This window comes from Bubalus bubalis, chromosome 13 (assembly GCF_019923935.1).
Source record: "Bubalus bubalis isolate 160015118507 breed Murrah chromosome 13, NDDB_SH_1, whole genome shotgun sequence".
Classification (NCBI taxonomy): Eukaryota; Metazoa; Chordata; class Mammalia; order Artiodactyla; family Bovidae; genus Bubalus; species Bubalus bubalis.
In genome coordinates, this window is record NC_059169.1 from 61,353,283 (window position 1) to 61,372,394 (window position 19,112).

A 19,112-nucleotide genomic window follows, 5' to 3' on the forward strand; every position below is an offset into this window, starting at 1 on the left:
TCTGCTCCCAGGTTGTTGGGAGTAGAAGCCCCTGATCCATTTCTGATCTGCACTGCAAGGGAGGTAGGATTGGAACCCCCTACCAGAAGAGGAGCCACTGAGTATTGTTCCACTGGAGCTGCGTACCTGTGAGTATGCTCCGTTGTGTCAGCTTCACCTTTTGTGTGAACTCACAAAGTGCACTGTTGTTGGCACTGCCTTCGCCTCACCTCAAGCGTGGCTATGCTGGCAGTTGGTCTTGGTGTCTCTCAGGAGTTGTTTTCACAAGGTCACCAGTGCAGATACACTGAAGTCAGGTCCCAAGACTGTAGTAGTTGCATGCCTGGACCCCTGGACCTGCTGTGGGAGCTATGGAGGCACTGCAGACCCTGGCCTGGCCCAGCCCCCGAGTGTACGTGCCCACAAAGCCCACAGCTGCTAAGGCCAGACCCGTCCACCTGCAGGAGCTCTCGTTGGGTCTGTGTTCTTAAACTAGTCTTCAAAAACATTGTTGTAGTGGACAGAGGAGCTTGGCAAGCTGCATTCCGTGGGGTCACAAAGAGTCAGACACAACTGCGTGCACGCGCGCGCGCACACACACACACACACACACAGTATTTTAATTAGTTATTTTTTAAATTTTACTAAATTCCAACAAGGAAATCAGATTTTCCTTAGCAGTGGTTGAGTGGTTTATCTTATAATAACTACTTGAAATATTGCTATTGATGAACTGAAAATATCTCTGCAACCTGTAACTTCAGAACCTTATTAATGTTGGCATACAATCTGTAAATATTTTTACATAATTGTTAGAAAGATAAAGGAAGAGTTTTAAACCAACTAGATCTTTAGATCTTGGAAGATTAAGATTTGTTTCTTTTGCATCCTGGAAGATTAAGATTTACCTCTTTTACATCCCTCTCATTATGGTGTATTTGTTGTATGTATAGTAAATAATAATGTTTTACTATGGAGCTACATAGGAAGTCCTAATTAAGGAGTTACAACTTCCCTCCTTACAATATTTCAGTGAATCAGTAATTCATCTGATATGTCTCTGTATTAGGAAGGATTATTTAAATATATTTACTAGTCAAGAATTGCCTAATTGCTTAAATATATCCCATTTTACAACAGATTTTCTTCCCTTAAAAAGAGGCTCTTGATATTTCAAAATTGAATACTACCTAAAAATAGTAATTTTTTAAATCTACTGTACCTGCTTTTATGTTAACTTCTTTTGTACTTAACACCATAGTTTTAGTTGAATGATCAGCAAGTTATGATATTTTGTGCCTAATACATAAGTAAACACATATCCCCGAAAAAATCCATAGTGGAAGACTTGAGACCTAATAACTGAACATACAAATAGATTCGTCCTAGGCTTGGCTGAAAGCTTTCTGTGTAGAACAAGAGAATTCAATGACTAGCTTAGACTTGTGTTCAAGAAAAGAATTTTATTCTATTGGACACCATCTTCCAAACATAATATAGTGGTCAGTATCACTGAATTGTTTTCTGCCTTTTTATTTTAGGCCAGAGGAATTTTTATAAAATTAGATACACAAAGTAGGAATATTCTTGTGCAGATGTTTAGAAATCTAATTCATATTCTTTCTTGCTTATTTTTCAGTAAACCAGATATGTCACGCCTGAGACTCGCTGCTGGGAGCGCAATTGTGAAGCTGGCCCAGGAGCCCTGTTACCATGAGATTATCACGTTAGAACAGTATCAGCTGTGTGCTTTAGCTATCAATGTAAGGAAAATGGTTGGTTGTACAGAACATGATTCTTTGTGTTCTTTGACTTTTAGTACTTGTGGTACTTCAGTATTTAAAACATCTGTTTATTATGATTTTAGTTTTGGTAATATTATTCAGGTACTTGACTAGGCAATATGAGAAATGAGATTTTTGCGAAGCCCATAATTTTCTGGTTTACTATTCCCTCTTTAATTATGGAGATAACCTTATTTTGCCATAAAATGAGAATTGTTTAAAAATAACATATTAAATTTCTTAGAAAACAACATATGTAATTAATTTTTCAAGTTGGTAGTACTTGCAGTCTATCGATTTATTGGGTTCTTGGTCTGATATTTCTTAGGGTGTTAGTGGTATTGGTTGTTAAGTAGAAATTTTTTTAAAAAATTAGGGCAAGTATGAATGTTAAGAAAGATGGACTTTGTTTGAAACTTGCTGTGTGTAGTAAGTATGTTCAGATCATCAGTTAAATGTCCATTCTGTCCAGAGAACATCCATGCTTGTTAAATTCTATAGACTTTGTTTTCTAGCATACTGTATATGTTACTGTCTCAGTCACCAAATTCCCAATGCGAAAGTTCAGATTACCTAAGTTTAAAGGTTGTTTTAGAATTCTGTTGACTGTGAAACATGTATTCATTGTAAAACGTTAATTATTAGCACTTTCTCACAATTCACAAATATGGGATTACCCTATTGTAAACAAAGCTTTTTCCTAATTTTGTTCTTCCTTTCAACCACAGGCTTGTCTCTGCTCTCTTATCCTCTCACTCTCACCTGCTCACGTTTTAGCATTTGCTTTCACTGTTTTCCAAAAATGATCTAATTAAGTCCCCCAGTCCAATGATCTTAATCTTTATTATACATGTCCTTTTGGCATCATTTGACACAACTCATTGCACCTTTATTTTTGAAATAGTTTTTTTTTGGCTTTTGTCTCCTGATTTTTGTCATACTTCACGACTACATTTTCTGGCCCTTCTCAAGTTTCTGGACCCACTTCCAACGCCAAACAGAAATTTCAAACTTTTATTTTCTGAGAACATAAGACTGAATCTCTCCCAAATCTATTTTTCCTGACACACAGAGAACCTCAGTAAACATTAAGTAAAGGTGAATGGCATTTCTTAGACCTAAAAGCATGATTTATATTTGACTATTTGCTTGTGTTTGCACCTTGTCACAAAAGTACAGATAATTCTGTCCTTTGATATCTATTACATCTTTTTTATTCATACCTTCTTAACCTTAACCATTCTGATTGCTGTACCCATCGTTAGCTGTCATCTGTGCCGTTGGGAGACTTTCTCTATGGTGGGTTAAATTTCCCTATCAACTTCTGGTCATGTTATTCCCCTGGTCAGAAATATTTATATTTTACCTTGCCATTCAAGCCCTTCTAATATTTGGACCTGCATATGGACTGGAAGGAACACAAGCTGGAATCAAGATTGCCGGGAGAAATATCAATAACCTCAGATATGCAGATGACACCACCCTTATGGCAGAAAGTGAAGAGGAACTCAAAAGCCTCTTGATGAAAGTGAAAGAGGAGAGTGAAAAAGTTGGCTTAAAGCTCAACATTCAGAAAACGAAGATCATGGCATCCGGTCCCATCACTTCATGGGAAGTAGATGGGGAAACAGCGGAAACAGTGTCTCACTTTATTTTTCTAGGCTCCAAAATCACTGCAGATGGTGACTGCAGCCATGAAATTAAAAGACGCTTACTCCTTGGAAGGAAAGTTATGACCAACCTAGATAGCATATTCAAAAGCAGAGACATTACTTTGCCAACAAAGGTCCGTCTAGCCAAGGCTATGGTTTTTCCTGTGGTCATGTATGGATGTGAGAGTTGGACTGTGAAGAAGACTGAGCACCGAAGAATTGATGCTTTTGAACTGTGGTGTTGGAGAAGGCTCTTGAGAGTCCCTTGGACTGCAAGGAGATCCAACCAGTCCATTCTGAAGGAGATCAGCCCTGGGATTTCTTTGGAAGGAATGATGCTAAAGCTGAAACTCCAGTACTTTGGCCACCTCATGTGAAGAGTTGACTCATTGGAAAAGACTCTGATGCTGGGAGGGATTGGGGGCAGGAGGAGAAGGGGACGCCAGAGGATGAGATGGGTGGATGGCATCACTGACTTGATGGACTTGAGTCTGAGTGAACTCGGGGAGTTGGTGATGGACAGGGAGGCCTGGCGTGCTGCGATTCATGGGGTTGCAAAGAGTCGGACACGACTGAGCGACTGAACTGAACTGAAATGCTAGGCTGGAGATATGCACAGAGTACTAGTAGAGCACAGTACTAGATAAGCACAGAGGGTTCAGGATTAAGATTTACACAGTGATTTCTACAAGATATGGGAGCTGTCCTTGAAGATGAGGACGGGTTAGCTACTAGAGTGGAGGTGGGTGGTTTAGGAGAGCGAGTAGTGTGAGAAAAGCAGGCACAGTGATGAGCAGTTCATTTATAGAACGAAGAGGAACGTGATGTTGCTGAAATGGATTAGTAACTCCTTCCTTCGGAGTTGTGCGTTTTAATCTGAACAGTTTTTTTAAATGATAGAACTAAATATATAAATTGGACAGTTTTATCTTAGTAAATGAAAAAGGTAAATAAGAGTTAGTGTTCAGACTTGTTTTTATATATCTCATTTAAGTTAAGGTGGATTAATATTTACTAGTTTTTATCTATTCAGTGTGTTCTCACACAGGTAGCTGGTAGTCATTTTAAGGTCCAAGTTATCACTCTGGCCTCCATACTAACTTGTCACATCTTAGTCCTGTGAACTGGAGCACTGGTTGTGGGTACACATGCTATGTTTATTCTTCTAATTACCTGATATAGTGGATTTCCTATCCAAAGTTGTTACTTCCTCTGATACCATGTAGGTAACATGTGGAATAATGTCTTCCAGGATGAATGCTATCAAGTAAGACAAGTGTTTGCTCAGAAACTTCACAAAGGCCTTTCTCGATTACGGCTTCCGCTTGAGTATATGGCAATTTGTGCACTTTGTGCAAAAGACCCTGTAAAAGAAAGAAGAGCTCATGCCAGGCAGTGTCTGGTAAAAAATATCAATGTGAGACGCGAGTATCTGAAACAGCATGCAGCTGTTAGCGGTAAGCTTGTGTGAAAATGAAGAGTGTACTTTCCCATCTTGCCAGTTTCAGTTTTGTGGAGCACAAAATGACGTTACTGTTGTTTATTATATTCTAATCAGCCCTCATTAAGTAAGTTGTTATTACTATTTTTCAGTAGCAACTTTTCCTCGTAAAAGGTCATTTTAAAATATAAATGTATGGGTATTTAAATATCAACCCATAGTTTTTTATGCAACTGACTAAAAGGCCAAGGGGAAAAAGCAGGAACTTTGGAGGTAAATGAAACAGTAAGAGGTACATTTATGAAGATTGTCTAAGTACTCTTTTAGTTTAAAAAAGTCCAGGTCTTTAAACTTTATTGGTTGTCCTCACCTGTAGCTGACATTAATATCAGGGTCCTGTGTGCCTTTTTAAAATTTGTTCACCTTACTCCGTCCACACTATTAGTTTTTGTGTCGCTGACTTCTGTGACTTGATCAACAGCATTAAAAGCCATCCAGTTATGCAAGTCAGAAGTCAGAGGCATTCTTCATGCCTCCTTTTTTCCTCTCATTGGTCACTGAATCCTCTTAATTCTTCTTTTGGGTGTCTTCACTGTTTGTCCCCAACTCCCCTATCCTGCTGTATTTCACTTGAATTATCATATGTACTCCTAACTAAGTGCGTGTTGTAAATGTTCCCCTGCCTCCAGCCGAGCCACACCACTGTCAAAATTATCTTCCTAAAACAGATCCGCTCACGTCATTTTCTTGCATGAAACCTTGGTTGGCTCCTTGGGATCAAGTAGAAGCTCATTAGCATGATGCTTTGTAGTTAACTCTCAGCCTGAGTTTTAAACTTTCTCTCTGGCTACTCCAGAATGTAAATTATTTGCTCCTTACTCTGGATTATTTGAAATTTGTCTAGCCAGCTTTTTTCTCTGTTGTCAACTCTGTCTGGAAATTTTGCCTCCCCCTTCTGGCCAAACAAATAAACAAAACCAAGGAGAGAAGTTTGCCCCTTTTGAATCCTTTAAAATACAGTTTTGAGACCCTCTTTCTTTCTCTTCCTACTTCGCCTTGAGGATTCTGGAGTTAAATCTCACCTGTGCCACTTCTGCCATTTACCGGTTGTATTTGGGCGGGTTGTTTATGCAGTCTGAGCCCTAGTTTCCTTTTTGTCAGATTGGTATAGTTTTACTTGTATCTTACGGTGGTTATGATTAAAAAGTTGTATATATAAAGCACCTGGCATAATGCATGGTTCAAAGAAATACTCAGAAGTCATTAGCTGTTCTTATTTCAGGGTACTGTCCATGGTGAAGTGGGGCTTCTGTCCTGGTCCTGTCTGTGCTCAGTGTGAGGTCTTTGTCTAGTCTTTTTTTATGTGTGTGTGTCTAGTCTTATGCATCTTTATATTTAAAATAGTAAGCCCTACTAAAATAGTAGGTCTGGAAAAGAGTAAGCACTCAGTACATGTTTGATAGACTTTAATTAAATTTCACTGAATTTTGAACCTTGTTATTTTTTTCTTCTATACCTACCTTGAAATGAATATTACACACAAGCTTATTCTCTTTGAGTTCAGTGATAGGAATAAAGAAAATTTGGTGCCTTGTTGACACATACATTATTTTACTCTAGACTGAACATCTGATTTAAAATTGCAAGAGTAGGAAATATAAAAAGAATTGCTCAGAGTATGAATCTTGGTCTTTTGAGTAACCTTTATTAAAACTAGTTAGGATTTCCATTTCTATGTGTAATGGCCCTTACTGATCTCAGTCAAAAAATCAAAACATTTGAATTTAAACTGAAAAGATACTTCATTGTTATTTAAAATGCCCTAGAAACAATGTCTGTTCCTTTCTGTCAGTTTTTATGTTGCAAATTGTATTAAATAGTATCAACCTTTACTTCCTATTTTTGTGCCCTACTGACTGAAAGATTTACTAGTTGTTTTCCTTTTGCACAGCAACTTACAAGGGAGTGTTGAACATAGAGTTCCTAATAAGAAAAATAGATTTTATGTTCCTTAGTCTTGAGTATAGTTTGGGTCACTTTTTCTCATATCTGTTGAAAATTGAAATATTTATCTTTGTAGGCTCGGCACAGGGTGCATTTAGTAGGCATATCAATATTGGCCATGATGGATAACTGGATAAACTCTATGATGTACCTCAGCACTGGACCTTTCAGTGTATTTTTCTTCCAGTGATATTGTGGTATATTATTGGGATACAAGAAATAGAGTATCAGAGAGAGAAAGAGAACGAGTAAGATTTGGTTTTCTAACCTAGATGTTTTTGTTTTATTTCTTTTTCAGAAAAATTATTGTCTCTCCTACCTGAGTATGTTGTTCCATATACAATTCACCTTTTGGCGCATGACCCAGATTATGTCAAAGTACAGGATATTGAACAACTTAAAGACGTTAAAGAGTAAAGACTTTTTCCATCCCATTTTCATATTTTCTGAAGTTTTTTCCCGTTTCCTGCTAATAATGAAATCTCAGTTATAATTAGTGTATTAAATTTATTTCATTTTTTAGGACTTTAAGGTTCTTTACCTTATTTGTTCTCTTTTTCTTTTTTCCTACCATTTCTTCACATTTCATTTCTTATATAATTCCCAAAACAACTTAGCATAATTACTGTATTACTGTCCTGTTTCTCTGCCAGTCTGGCATTTCTTTTCTATTGAAGTTATCCATTAAAAAGTTTGCTTTGTAATTCTTATCTTTTCCTACTTTCTTCTGAAGCACTGTATAGATTTTTATGTGGAGTGAATTAATACTCTTATTCACATGGTAAGCATATTTCCTTTGCAGTTCCTGTCTTTCTCCATAAGGAAGAAAGATGGTCTACTTTAATAATGGGCCAAGTTGATAACCAGGGAGCTGTTCCCATACTTTACTGTTGATTCTCTAAGTTAGGTTTATGACAGTTGCAATTCTTTGAAAGATTCTTATTGAGATGCCAGAAGAATTATACCTGCAAGGGTGTGGGATGGGGGAATATAATGATATTTAGAGAAGTCTTTGTAAGACTTCCTTAAATGGAGATGAGATCCTATTTCTGTTATAGTAAAGGGTGACCTCTGTGGTTTTGAAAAATTAATTTCTTATGCTTTTAGCTTCTTGTTAAAGAAAAATAACTCTTGGTTTCTTGATTCATAGAAATATTTTGTAGTTAAGTATTTGTGGTGCTTCAAGAGAATAAAATTAAATTACTGGTAATTTTCTCATGACAAGAGAAAAGGCTTTTGCCCTCTTTTTGCCACAGTTTCTAGTTTTAAAAAATAAACAATTAGTTTTCCCAAAATGAATTCTATGTCAGTATGATTATACTAAGGAAAACTTAGCCATTCCTGTTTCTCAGAACACATTGGTTTGGTTTTTTTTTTAATGATAAAATATTCCTTGAAACTTACTAAATAAATATTTGGGGCTGTATTTATAAATGGTCTAGTACAGCCCTGAGTGATCTCCTTTCTATCAGAGAAAAGAAACCGTAACCTATGCCTGCGGTCTCAGAGGTTACTTTTTTCCCTTCTAGAACCGATGCCTTGTTTCACATTTCCCTCTTCTCCTATTTTCTCCTCTGTACTATCACTCTGTCCCATTCTGTATGCATAATACAGAGACAAAGGACTTTCATTTTTTTCTTGCATAGAATTTAATATAATTACCCTGAAACTGAGTTAGTGAAACTTTTTTTTCTCTTTAGTATGTAAGTTGTCAGCCCTGACTTTTCCCTCAGTTTATTGATGAAGACTCTTAACGGTTGTTCGAGTTTCCTAAAGACTGCAGTCAGAACCGCAGTCAATCTTAGCACATGAGAGTCTTCACTTTGTGACCCAGTTACTACTTCAGGGAGCCCTCCATCCCTGCCACAGCTCGGGATTAAGATCACTGCTTTATTTCTACCATTTCTGTTTCTTTTTAACTTTTCTGTCTACCTAGGAAAATTAGTGAGACTTTGAGAAAGGATGTTATGAACTCATACCTACATTGCTGATATGTTGTAATATGTATGTGATGTACTTTTTTTTTCTCTATTGATTTTTAGCTGTTTCTTTTAAATTTTTTCTGCTCTTGGAGTTCATTATATTTAGAATTATATCCATATTTAATAGTGAATTTTTTTTCTTGGTATTTTTTAGGTGTCTTTGGTTTGTTCTGGAAATACTAATGGCTAAAAATGAAAATAATAGTCATGCGTTTATCAGAAAGATGGTAGAAAATATTAAACAAACAAAAGATGCTCAAGGACCAGATGATGCAAAAATGAATGAAGTATGTAATTCTTTGTAAATAGTTATGATTCTGTATTGACTTTAAGCATTTGAGCATAGGGTATAAGACTTCTGTAGACAGCATCAGTCTTTTCTGCTAGTAGTAAATAGTAGTATTCATGTTAGTAATTAGACTTACTAATATAGAATCAGTAGAGAATAGTAGTAATGCTGTTACTAGTAAACTAATTACAATAATAGAATAAGTATTTTAACTTACACTGTTGTAATGAAAATTACATACTAAATGCACGTTCTGGAATTACTCCTAATTCACAGAGTCTAGTTTGCCAACTTAAGTACCTGATTTTTTCTTTTTGTTTAATACCCATTGCAGAAACTGTATACTGTATGTGATGTTGCCATGAATATCATCATGTCAAAAAGCACCACATATAGTTTGGAATCTCCTAAAGACCCAGTACTGCCAGCTCGTTTTTTCACCCAGCCTGACAAGGTAGTTATTTTAGGATTTATTTGTGTAAGTTGAAATAAAAAATATTGTCACCACTAGGTTGTGGGAAGATCAGGAGGAATCAGTGTCAAGAGTTGACCCACTACTTATGTCATGGGGAAAGGTCACCGTGAATCTTAACCATGTTCAAGATCAGAATGTGGGCTAAGCCGGAGGACACAAATAGGTTCAGAAATGAGTTAAAATGATCTAAAATTTTTATTGTTTTCTGAGTTTTATGCTAGTCTTAAGAGCACAGGCAAAAATGTGATCAAAGCTGATAAATTAATGAGTTAATGGCCATTGATTCAAAACGGGAAGGAGAATGCTGATACAGTCTGAAATTATAAGCCCTTGAAATTTCTAACTGGTGTGAAAGAATCAGAGAACTGACATTGGAGCAGGCTTAATACCTGGGAAGCATTACAGGGATCTTCCCAAACCACTCTCAGAAAACTCAAGTATAGTATTATTCTAAAAAAGGTATTTTTAAGAATCTCTTGGAGGTTTATAGTCTATCTAAGTGAGAGGAAAACATTCATTACCCTTTTTTTTTTTTAGCAGAATACCAGTTAATATCTTAACCCCAGTGTATAGAGATTGGAATAGGCCTTGTAGGTTCACCTAAAAAGGGACTGTCTGCATTTAGGCATTCACCGTTTTGTGATTAAGATAAAAGGAGTATATATATATATATATATATATATATGTGGTCTCTTCCCTGGAGAGTATTATTATATAAGCATGTTTTTGTTCAGGTGCTCTTACAGTTCTAGCATATTAGAGCTCAAAAATGTTGTGTTAATACTAGAGTTAGTACAAGGTTAGTTTTAGCTATTAAAGCATTTAAAATCAGTGACTGAAATTTTGTGTTTCAACTGATTTTTAGTTTCAATAAATATGTATTTTATAATGCACTTTAAAACAAAAGCTGCTCTAATTTAAGCTTTGTTGACTTTTGAATTGCTTTGTAGATACAGTGTTTCAGAAGTCATTGACTGTCTTTTTTCCCTTGCTTCCAGAACTTCAGTAACACCAAAAATTATCTGCCTCCAGAAATGAAATCATTTTTCACTCCTGGAAAAGTATGTTTTGAAAATTGTTTTAATTTTTATGTGGTAGTTTATTTTAGTGTGACTGTTGGTATAATTATATTATTTTGTATTTCTTTAAAATTGGTGTATCAAAAGAAAATACAAATATTCAGTATCTTCCATTTAGTAAGAAAAAGTTATTTTTACTACATAGATGTAGGTTGAGATATAGAACATATTTTTTAACTTATGGTAAAACCCTGGGTATCTTCTTTCTTAAATTTCTTATTCTGTAGTATTAAAGTAAAAAGACATATCCTTCCCTGGCAAGAGTCTAATTGTCAATTTTCATTGTTGACTATACATTTTTTGTGTTCTCACTTTCTTTGTAAGCCTTCTCACCGTAGATAACTTAGAAACTTAACTGTTATTCTGTTAATACAGTTTTTTATTTATTCAAGTGATACTCAGTTTATAATTCTTATTTTGCTTAAGGATAGGCAAGCTTTTCATGGTTTATATATGGAAATACTTTGGCAGGTGTTATTTGTGATTCTTTGCATCTAAATTTCTTTCGGCTTTTATCAAATAGAAAGAGATATGCATTTTTCATTTCAGCCCAAAACAACCAATGTTCTAGGAGCTGTTAATAAGCCGCTTTCATCAGCAGGCAAACAATCTCAGACAAAATCATCACGAATGGAAACTGTAAGCAACGCAAGCAGCAGCTCAAATCCAAGCTCTCCTGGAAGAATAAAAGGGAGGTAAGTACACAAGAAATACCATGCTTTGCATTAAGGAATCCACCAAGGCTATGAGATGTAAAATAACATCTTCTACCTTTAATGTCAGTGAATGAAAGTCAGTGCATATCTGTACATTCCTATTTTAACACTGATAGCCATTTACAAGGTAAATGTATTTGCTTACTCGCTTAGATGGGTACTCCATAGCCTTTCATTTTTTAGCTTGTTGGGGCAATCCGTTGTAAGACATAAGCTGGTTTCCAAACTTAGTGTCCAATGAATGTAAATCTTTAAATTACAGCTCATCTATACAGTGGAATACATACTCCTTTAAAAAATGATGACGTATGAGCTCATATGAAGAGTTTCCACAATATGTGATTGAGTGGAAAAGACAAAGAATAGAACAGTGTAAAGTATTTTGGGGTTTTAAGAAGAATTTGTATTTACATGTACTTGTACATGCATCAAGAGTTTTAGGAAGAATACCCAACATCTTCATAGTGTATACAGTAATCTAGTGTAGGAGGAACATGCTCTGATGTGGTTTTGAATTTCTTTTACTGTGCATGCATATAACTTTTTTGTTTTAAAAAAGTTTAAAAATGTGCTTTCAAATTGTGCTGTGTACTTTCAATTTTTTATTTTCTAAAGAAAAAAGGAAAATAATTTACAGTTTAACTAGTTTTAGCATTTTTGTTGTTGTTTAGTTTCTAAGTTGTGTTGTTTTTTGTTCACCAGGACTCTTTCTAAGGGAATGGGCTAGGTGTGTATGAGAGATTACTTTGGTTGGAGAGTAGGGATTAGAGAATAATGGTCAGGGATGAAGTTGAGAGGTAGCCAGATTATGTTTGCCCTTTGTGGATAATGTAAAGGATTTGGTTTGACTTTTAAGTAAAACTGGAAGATGTAGAGTCTAGTGATCTAATTTGTGCTTTTAGAAGATTACCTAGGTTACTGATGGAGAATAGAGGAGCTAGAATCAGCTAATAGTAATCTCAGGTAGGCATGAAAAGGGAGAAGATTGGAAAATAGCCAAATGGTGTTAAATATATTAAAGTGCTTCCCTTGCAGCTCAGTTGGTAAAGAATCTGCCTGCAATGCAGGAGACCCAGGTTCGATTCCTGAGTCAGGAAGAGCCCCTGGAGAAGGAAATGGCAACCCTCTCCAGTATTCTTGCCTAGAGAATTTCATGGACAGAAGAGCCTGGCAGGCTACAGTCCATGGGGTGGCAAGAGAGTCAGACACAACTTAGGGACTAAACCACCATGAAAATAAAGTGGATATTTTTTGGAAAGAATGAAACTTTTTGTTCATAAAGCTATAAAGCTACACTGGGAACAGGAAGAACTTTTAAGGTTTGATTGTAATAATAATAACAAGTATCTGTATTAAAAGGCTTGATAGTTCTGAAATGGATCACAGTGAAAATGAAGATTACACAATGTCTTCACCTTTGCCGGGAAAAAAAAGTGACAAGAGAGACGACTCTGATCTTGTAAGGGTGAGATATTTCGTTTGATTTTATAATAAGTACAATAATAGTAATTCTTTCTATGTAAATAATAATTTTTACACGGAAACCAGTGAGTGTTACTTTCAAGTTTGACATGATTTTACTTCAGTGGTTTTAATCACAAATTTGAGTTTATAATTATCCTCTACCATGTAATTTAAGTATATTGAATTTCTTGTGTGTCTTATCATTCTAGTAAGCAGTCTTTATTCTTTAAAGCTTTGGACTAAACATGCCTGTTCTGTACTCAGAACTGCTTGGCTTTTGTGTTTGTTTCTTTTTCTTTAAACACAATGAGTTTAGACTTAGCCTTAGAGAAGAGACTAGAATGAGAATTCTTAAAGGTTCTTCCATCTTAGCTGATTTCCTGAGCCTTTAATTACTAAATATGATTCCAGGAAATGTTGGAAATGCTACAGTTTTCATAAAGTCCTTGTTTAGTTTTTAAATCTTAATAGCAGTGATACTGATATGTGTTATAGACATAATTTATAGTTATCATTTGAAGACAATTTGGCATTTTTAGTATGGATATAGAATACAGTTACGTATTCCAACACAACTCAATGGCATTAATAATGGAGTACATTTTGACTTTCTAGGTTAGCTCTAAACATTTCTTGAATAACTTGTTAGGTTCCCTGAATTAGTTTCTTTATTAGTGAAGTGTGGATACTCAGCTGGTAAAGTTTATCAGAATAAATGAATTAGCCCAAATGAATGGTGGTTGCTGCTGTTTCATTGTTATCAATATTAATATTTTTGATTAATAATTATCATCATAATAAAAGTTAATGTGTTTTCATCTACTTGATTAATAGAGGGAAAAATTATTAATAAATACATTGCTTTTTCTGAAATAGTTCTTGTACTTCTTGTCTTCCAGTGGCCCAAACTTACATATCCCACAAAGTTTAAATGATTTTCAGTTTTTTTCAGGTTTCTCCAGTAATTTATTTTAGCAAGTTGTTTCTCTTTGTACTTAAAACTCTAAAATTCTTACTCAATCCTAACTATAGTATTAATTCTGATTATTATTGGCTGTTTAAAAATTTCACCCAAGCAGAATTAAAAATTGATTGCTTAGCCAGAAAGGAACCTTGTTATCTGGATTTATAGAAGAATCCTTGAGTGGGAAAAGCTATTTATGTCTTCTAATCTGACCTCTCCCTTAGTGCAGAAATTCCTTCCCTATAATTTATGAGAGTTAGTTACCATGTGCTTGAAAATGCCTTAAGTGGAAAGCCTGTAATTTCTCCCATTTGTTGGAGACCTCAGGTAGGTTACCCACACCCACATATATTACTCTTCTTCCCCCCCAAATTAGAAAACATGGTTAATATTTTGTTATCCTATAAATTCCATATCTAGTCTACATTTTGGAGCAATGCAGAATAAAGTCCATGTTTACACAGAACAGTTCTGAATTTATAAGCTTTTGAGATTGATATGTGTAGTTAATAAGGCTTTTGCCATCTTTTGTGTAACTTTGCGTCCATTTTCAGAAGAACCTTATTAATAAGCTTGTTCCAACTGAAATGTCTTTAGAGAGCTGACATTATGAGACAGAAGTTGAGTTTAAAGACCGATAGATAGTGGAAAAGTATTGTCTTTTTTGTATACTACCAGCTTCACATTGAAATTTCACTGCAAAATTATTGTTCATGTACATTTATATTAAATATGGCCACGGGACTGCAAAGGTCAGTTTTCATTCCAATGCCAAAGAATGTTCAAACTACCATACAGCTGTGCTCATTTCACATGCTAGCAAGGGAATGCTCAAAATCCTTCTAGACTTCAGCAGAGCGTGAACCTAGAACTTCCAGATGTACAAGCTGGATTTAGAAAAGGCAGAGGAACCAGGGATCAAATTGCCAGCATCTGTTGGATCATAGAAAAAGCAAGAGAATTCCTAAAAAACATCTACTTCTGCTTCACTGACTATGTTAAATCCTTTGACTGTGTGGATCACAACAAACTGGAAAATTCTTAAAAGAAATTGGAAAAAAAAAAAAAGAAATTGGAATATCAGCCCACCTTACCTGTCATGAAAAACCTGTATGCAGGACAAGAAGCTACAGTTAGATCAGACATGGAACAGTGGACTAGTTCAAAATTGGGAAAGGAGTATGACAAGGCTGTATATTGTCACCCTGCTTTTTTAAGTTTTATGCAGAGTACATCATGCAAAACGCCAGGCTTGATGCATCACAAGCTGGAATCAAGGGAAATAACAACCTCATATGCAGATGATATACCACCCTAACAGCAGAAAGTGAAGAGGAACTAAAGGCTTGATGCATCACAAGATGGAATCAAGAGAAATAACAACCTCATATGCAGATGATATACCACCCTAACAGCAGAAAGTGAAGAGGAACTAAAGGCTTGATGCATCACAAGATGGAATCAAGAGAAATAACAACCTCATATGCAGATGATATACCACCCTAACAGCAGAAAGTGAAGAGGAACTAAAGAGCCTCTTGATGAAGGTGAAAGAGGAGAGTGAAAAACCTGGCTTAAAACTCAACATTCAAAAAACTAAGATCATGGCATCCAGTCTTCATGGCAAGTAAATGGGAAAAAAGTGGGAACAGTGACTTATTTTATTTTCTTGGGCTCCAAACACTTGCTCCTTGGAAGAAAACTATGACAAACCTGGACAATGTATTAAAAAGCAGAGACATCACTTATCTAACAAAGGTCCATATAGTCAAAGCTATGGTTTTTCCAGTAGTCATGTATGGATGTGAGAGTTGGACCATGAAGAAGGCTGAGCACCGAAGAATTGATGCTTTTGAACTGTGGTGTTGGAGAACCACAACAGTTGGCACTCTTGAGCATCCCTTGGCTGCAAAGAGATCCAGCCAGTCCATCCTAAAGGAAATCAGTCCTGAATATTGAAGGACTGATGTTGAAATGGAAACTCCAATACTTTAGCCACCTGATGCGAAGAACTGACCTATTTGAAAAGACCCTGATGCTGGGAAAGAATGAGAGCAAGAGGAAAAGGGGACCACAGAGGATGAGATGGTTGGATGGCATAACCAACCCAATGGATGTGAATTTAAGCAAACTCCAGGAGATAATGAAGACAGGGATTGCAAAGAATTGGACACGACTGAACAATAATAATTTAGTTTTACAATTAACATTTTCCCCATTTCTTACTTCTGATGTCGATTTTATACCCCCTCTGTTCTGAAAACAGTACAGTACAAATGAAAAATTAGAGAATTTAGTGCTTTAGGAAGCTAGATTATTTTATGATACTGTCAATAAAACAGACATTGAATTTCCTTTTTACCACCAGCCTTTTCCAGAACATTAAGATTTCAGCCATTTTTTTCAGATCTTTGGACGTCAAAATGAATTGTAATATTTATAATTGGAAACTTTAGTTTTATTTTAATATTTTTCTTCCCTTCTTTAAGTAATGACAGTTAATTTTTAATTTATGTCCAAAACTCTAGAAAAATAGTAACAAATTAAAACCAAACATTTATATGCCTTTTTTCTTCCCAGAATACAAGGATAATTTAAATGCTAAAAAATCTTTTTATATAACAAATCAACATCCTAAATAAAAGATTATAAATAAAATTTCATTCTTGGCAAAAGTGAACTCTTTGTAAATTAATGCTAGAAACATACTTCATTATATGCTAAAAGTTTTATCTGTTGAAGTCAGTAGTCAGTGATTTGGTCAAAATTATTATTCTTAAAGGCAAAATACTTGAAGCATTTTTATTAAAAATCAGGAACAAAACATACAACCAGTTATCACCACTGTTATTGTTCTAGAATATTTGGCCAGTTCTGAAAGACATGAAATAGGAACCAAAAGTATGACGATGAAAAAGAAGAGATATTTATTTTTATACTCTTAAAAAAAATAAGAAGAAGCAATAGAGAAACTAAATTTAGCATGGTAGATGTATGTTTGTGTGTGTGTGTGTGTGTGTGTGTGTGTGTGTGTGTGTATATATATATATATAAAACTAACTTCAGTCATTTTACTTTATATCAGATAGACACTTGGGGGAAAAGAGATTTACTTTACAGCAATAACTGTTACAGTGAAATTAGGTAGAGGGATCTAAACATAACCTTAAAAAGAAGAAGGAGGAACCTATGTGGAGAAAATATCAAAACTGAGAAACATAGAAGAGAGAGAGGACATGCCATATTCCTTCATGGGATAAATGAATAAAAAAAGATGACAGTTCTAAGTGAAAATGCCATTGTAAAATTCCAGTGTGATTTTAAGATCGTGGCGAAGAATGTTGTTGTTTAGCTGCCAAGTTGTGTCCAACTCTTTGTGACACCATGGCCTATAGCCCCCCAGTCTTCTCTGTCTGTGGGATTTCCCAGGATTTCCAATATTCCCAAGAATACTGGAGTGGGTTGCCATTTCCTTCTCAGGGGATCTTCCAGACTAGATATCAAACCTGTGTCTTTCTGCATTAGCAGGTGTATTTTACCATGGAGTCACCAAGGAAGCTCAAGGGTAGAATAAATGGATGCAAAGGAGGAGTAATGATAAAATCAGCCCAACCAAACACAAACATACTTAGTTATAATTAGTAAAATACTGTGCTTTTGTTGCATAGTATTTTACTAATACCTAGAAATATTACTGTTTTTGAAAAATAATACAAAGTAAAGGAAGCATAATATATCATTGATTTTGAAGTGATTGGATGTATCTTTGGCAGTGGGAGTAGGTAAAACAGTTTAGAACCTCAACTCACATCCTATTCTAAAACAAAATATGATAATGTCTTAGTGTGTTCAGGCTACCATAACAATACACCATAGACTGGAAGGTTTGAACAACACAAATTTTCTCTTATTTCTGGAGGTTGGAAAGTTCAAGATCAAAGTGTGGGCCAATTCAGTTGCTGATGGGATCTCTGTTCCTGGTTTGCAGATGGTTACCCTGGGTTCGATCCCTGGGTGGGGAAGACCCCCTGAAGTAGGAAATGGCAACCCACTCCAGTATTCTTGCCTGGAAAATTATGTGGACAGACCAGTGTGGCGGGTTACCGTCCATGTGGTCACAATGAGTTGGACACTACTGAAGACACACGCACACACCCTCACACACCCTCCTTTCTTGCTGTGTTCTTATCAGTGGTAAAAGGATATGAGTTTGAGCAAACTTCTGGAGACAGTGAAGGACAGGGAATCCCAGCATGCTGCTGTTCATAGGGTCTCAAAGAGTTGGACATGACTGAGCAACTGAACAACAATAAGCTGGTGGAGAGAGAGAGACAGTGAGATCTCTCTGGTGTCTCTTTTCCTAAGGACACTGATCCCATCATGAGGGCCCCACCCTCGTGACTTTTAGAATTATCTCCCAAAGATCCCATCTCCAAAGAATATCAGAATACTTCAGCTTGTGAATTTTGTGGGGACACAATTCAGTTTACAACGAACAGGAAATAAAATCTAAAGTATACACCAAAGTGTAGAATATTGTAGATTAAAACTCAAACTCCAATAAACAGACAAGGGGCATAACTAGGCAGTTCACAGATAGGAAACATAAATGACTAATTAAACATGTGAAGAATTATAAGTAATCTGATAATTTTTGTTTTCACTGATGTTTTAAGAATGTAAATTGGAACAAACCATTTGGAAATTAACTTAGTACTACAAACATGTTTTAATATGTTTTACATGCATGGTATACCTATGGAGAAAATTACAAATTCATACATAACTCTTCCTTGTTTCTTTGAAGAATTTCTTTAAAGAATCTCCATCTACGAGTCAAGGCTTAAATTCTGTGAATGTAGACTGGGATTTTATGTTAAATTTGAAAGTCAGTGATTTTTGTATTGTTGTATCTGGGAAGAAGCGATATCTTCGATTCAGAAATGTTTTCAGAATTTTTAATAAATGATGAATATGTTTAACTTTTGTATCTTGCAACCTCCATTTATGAAATAAAATAGTTCTTTTATGATGTGTATGCATTATGCATTACATAGTTGATATTTATGTCTTATTATATACACTGTGTGATAAAATTAGGATTACTTAAATTGACTATCAAATGCAGATCCACTATACTCAGTGTAGTTGTCTATTATTTAAGCATTGAATTTGGCTTTTTCTCTTTTTTTAGTAGACCAGATGAATTTTTTTTTCCCAAGAAAATACATTGATTTTATTATTGAAACAGTATAGACATTTGTGAAATATTTGAAAGTAAGT

General features: G+C 35.4%; 1 protein-coding gene across 3 annotated transcripts in view; it reads left to right on the forward strand.

The window, feature by feature from the left end:
- Window positions 1-19,112, forward strand: part of PDS5B (PDS5 cohesin associated factor B) — a 182,073-nt gene that overhangs the window by 154,675 nt on the left and 8,286 nt on the right. For 2 of the 3 annotated variants that reach the window (XM_044927354.2, XM_044927352.2), the window contains exons 24-31: window positions 1,619-1,742; window positions 4,668-4,872; window positions 7,159-7,273; window positions 8,997-9,129; window positions 9,466-9,585; window positions 10,605-10,667; window positions 11,235-11,380; window positions 12,761-12,866. In XM_044927354.2, coding sequence (XP_044783289.1) covers window positions 1,619-1,742; window positions 4,668-4,872; window positions 7,159-7,273; window positions 8,997-9,129; window positions 9,466-9,585; window positions 10,605-10,667; window positions 11,235-11,380; window positions 12,761-12,866 — 1,012 coding nt within the window. The remainder of the gene's footprint in view (window positions 1-1,618; window positions 1,743-4,667; window positions 4,873-7,158; window positions 7,274-8,996; window positions 9,130-9,465; window positions 9,586-10,604; window positions 10,668-11,234; window positions 11,381-12,760; window positions 12,867-19,112) is intronic. The other variant, XM_044927353.2, reaches the window with a different exon arrangement.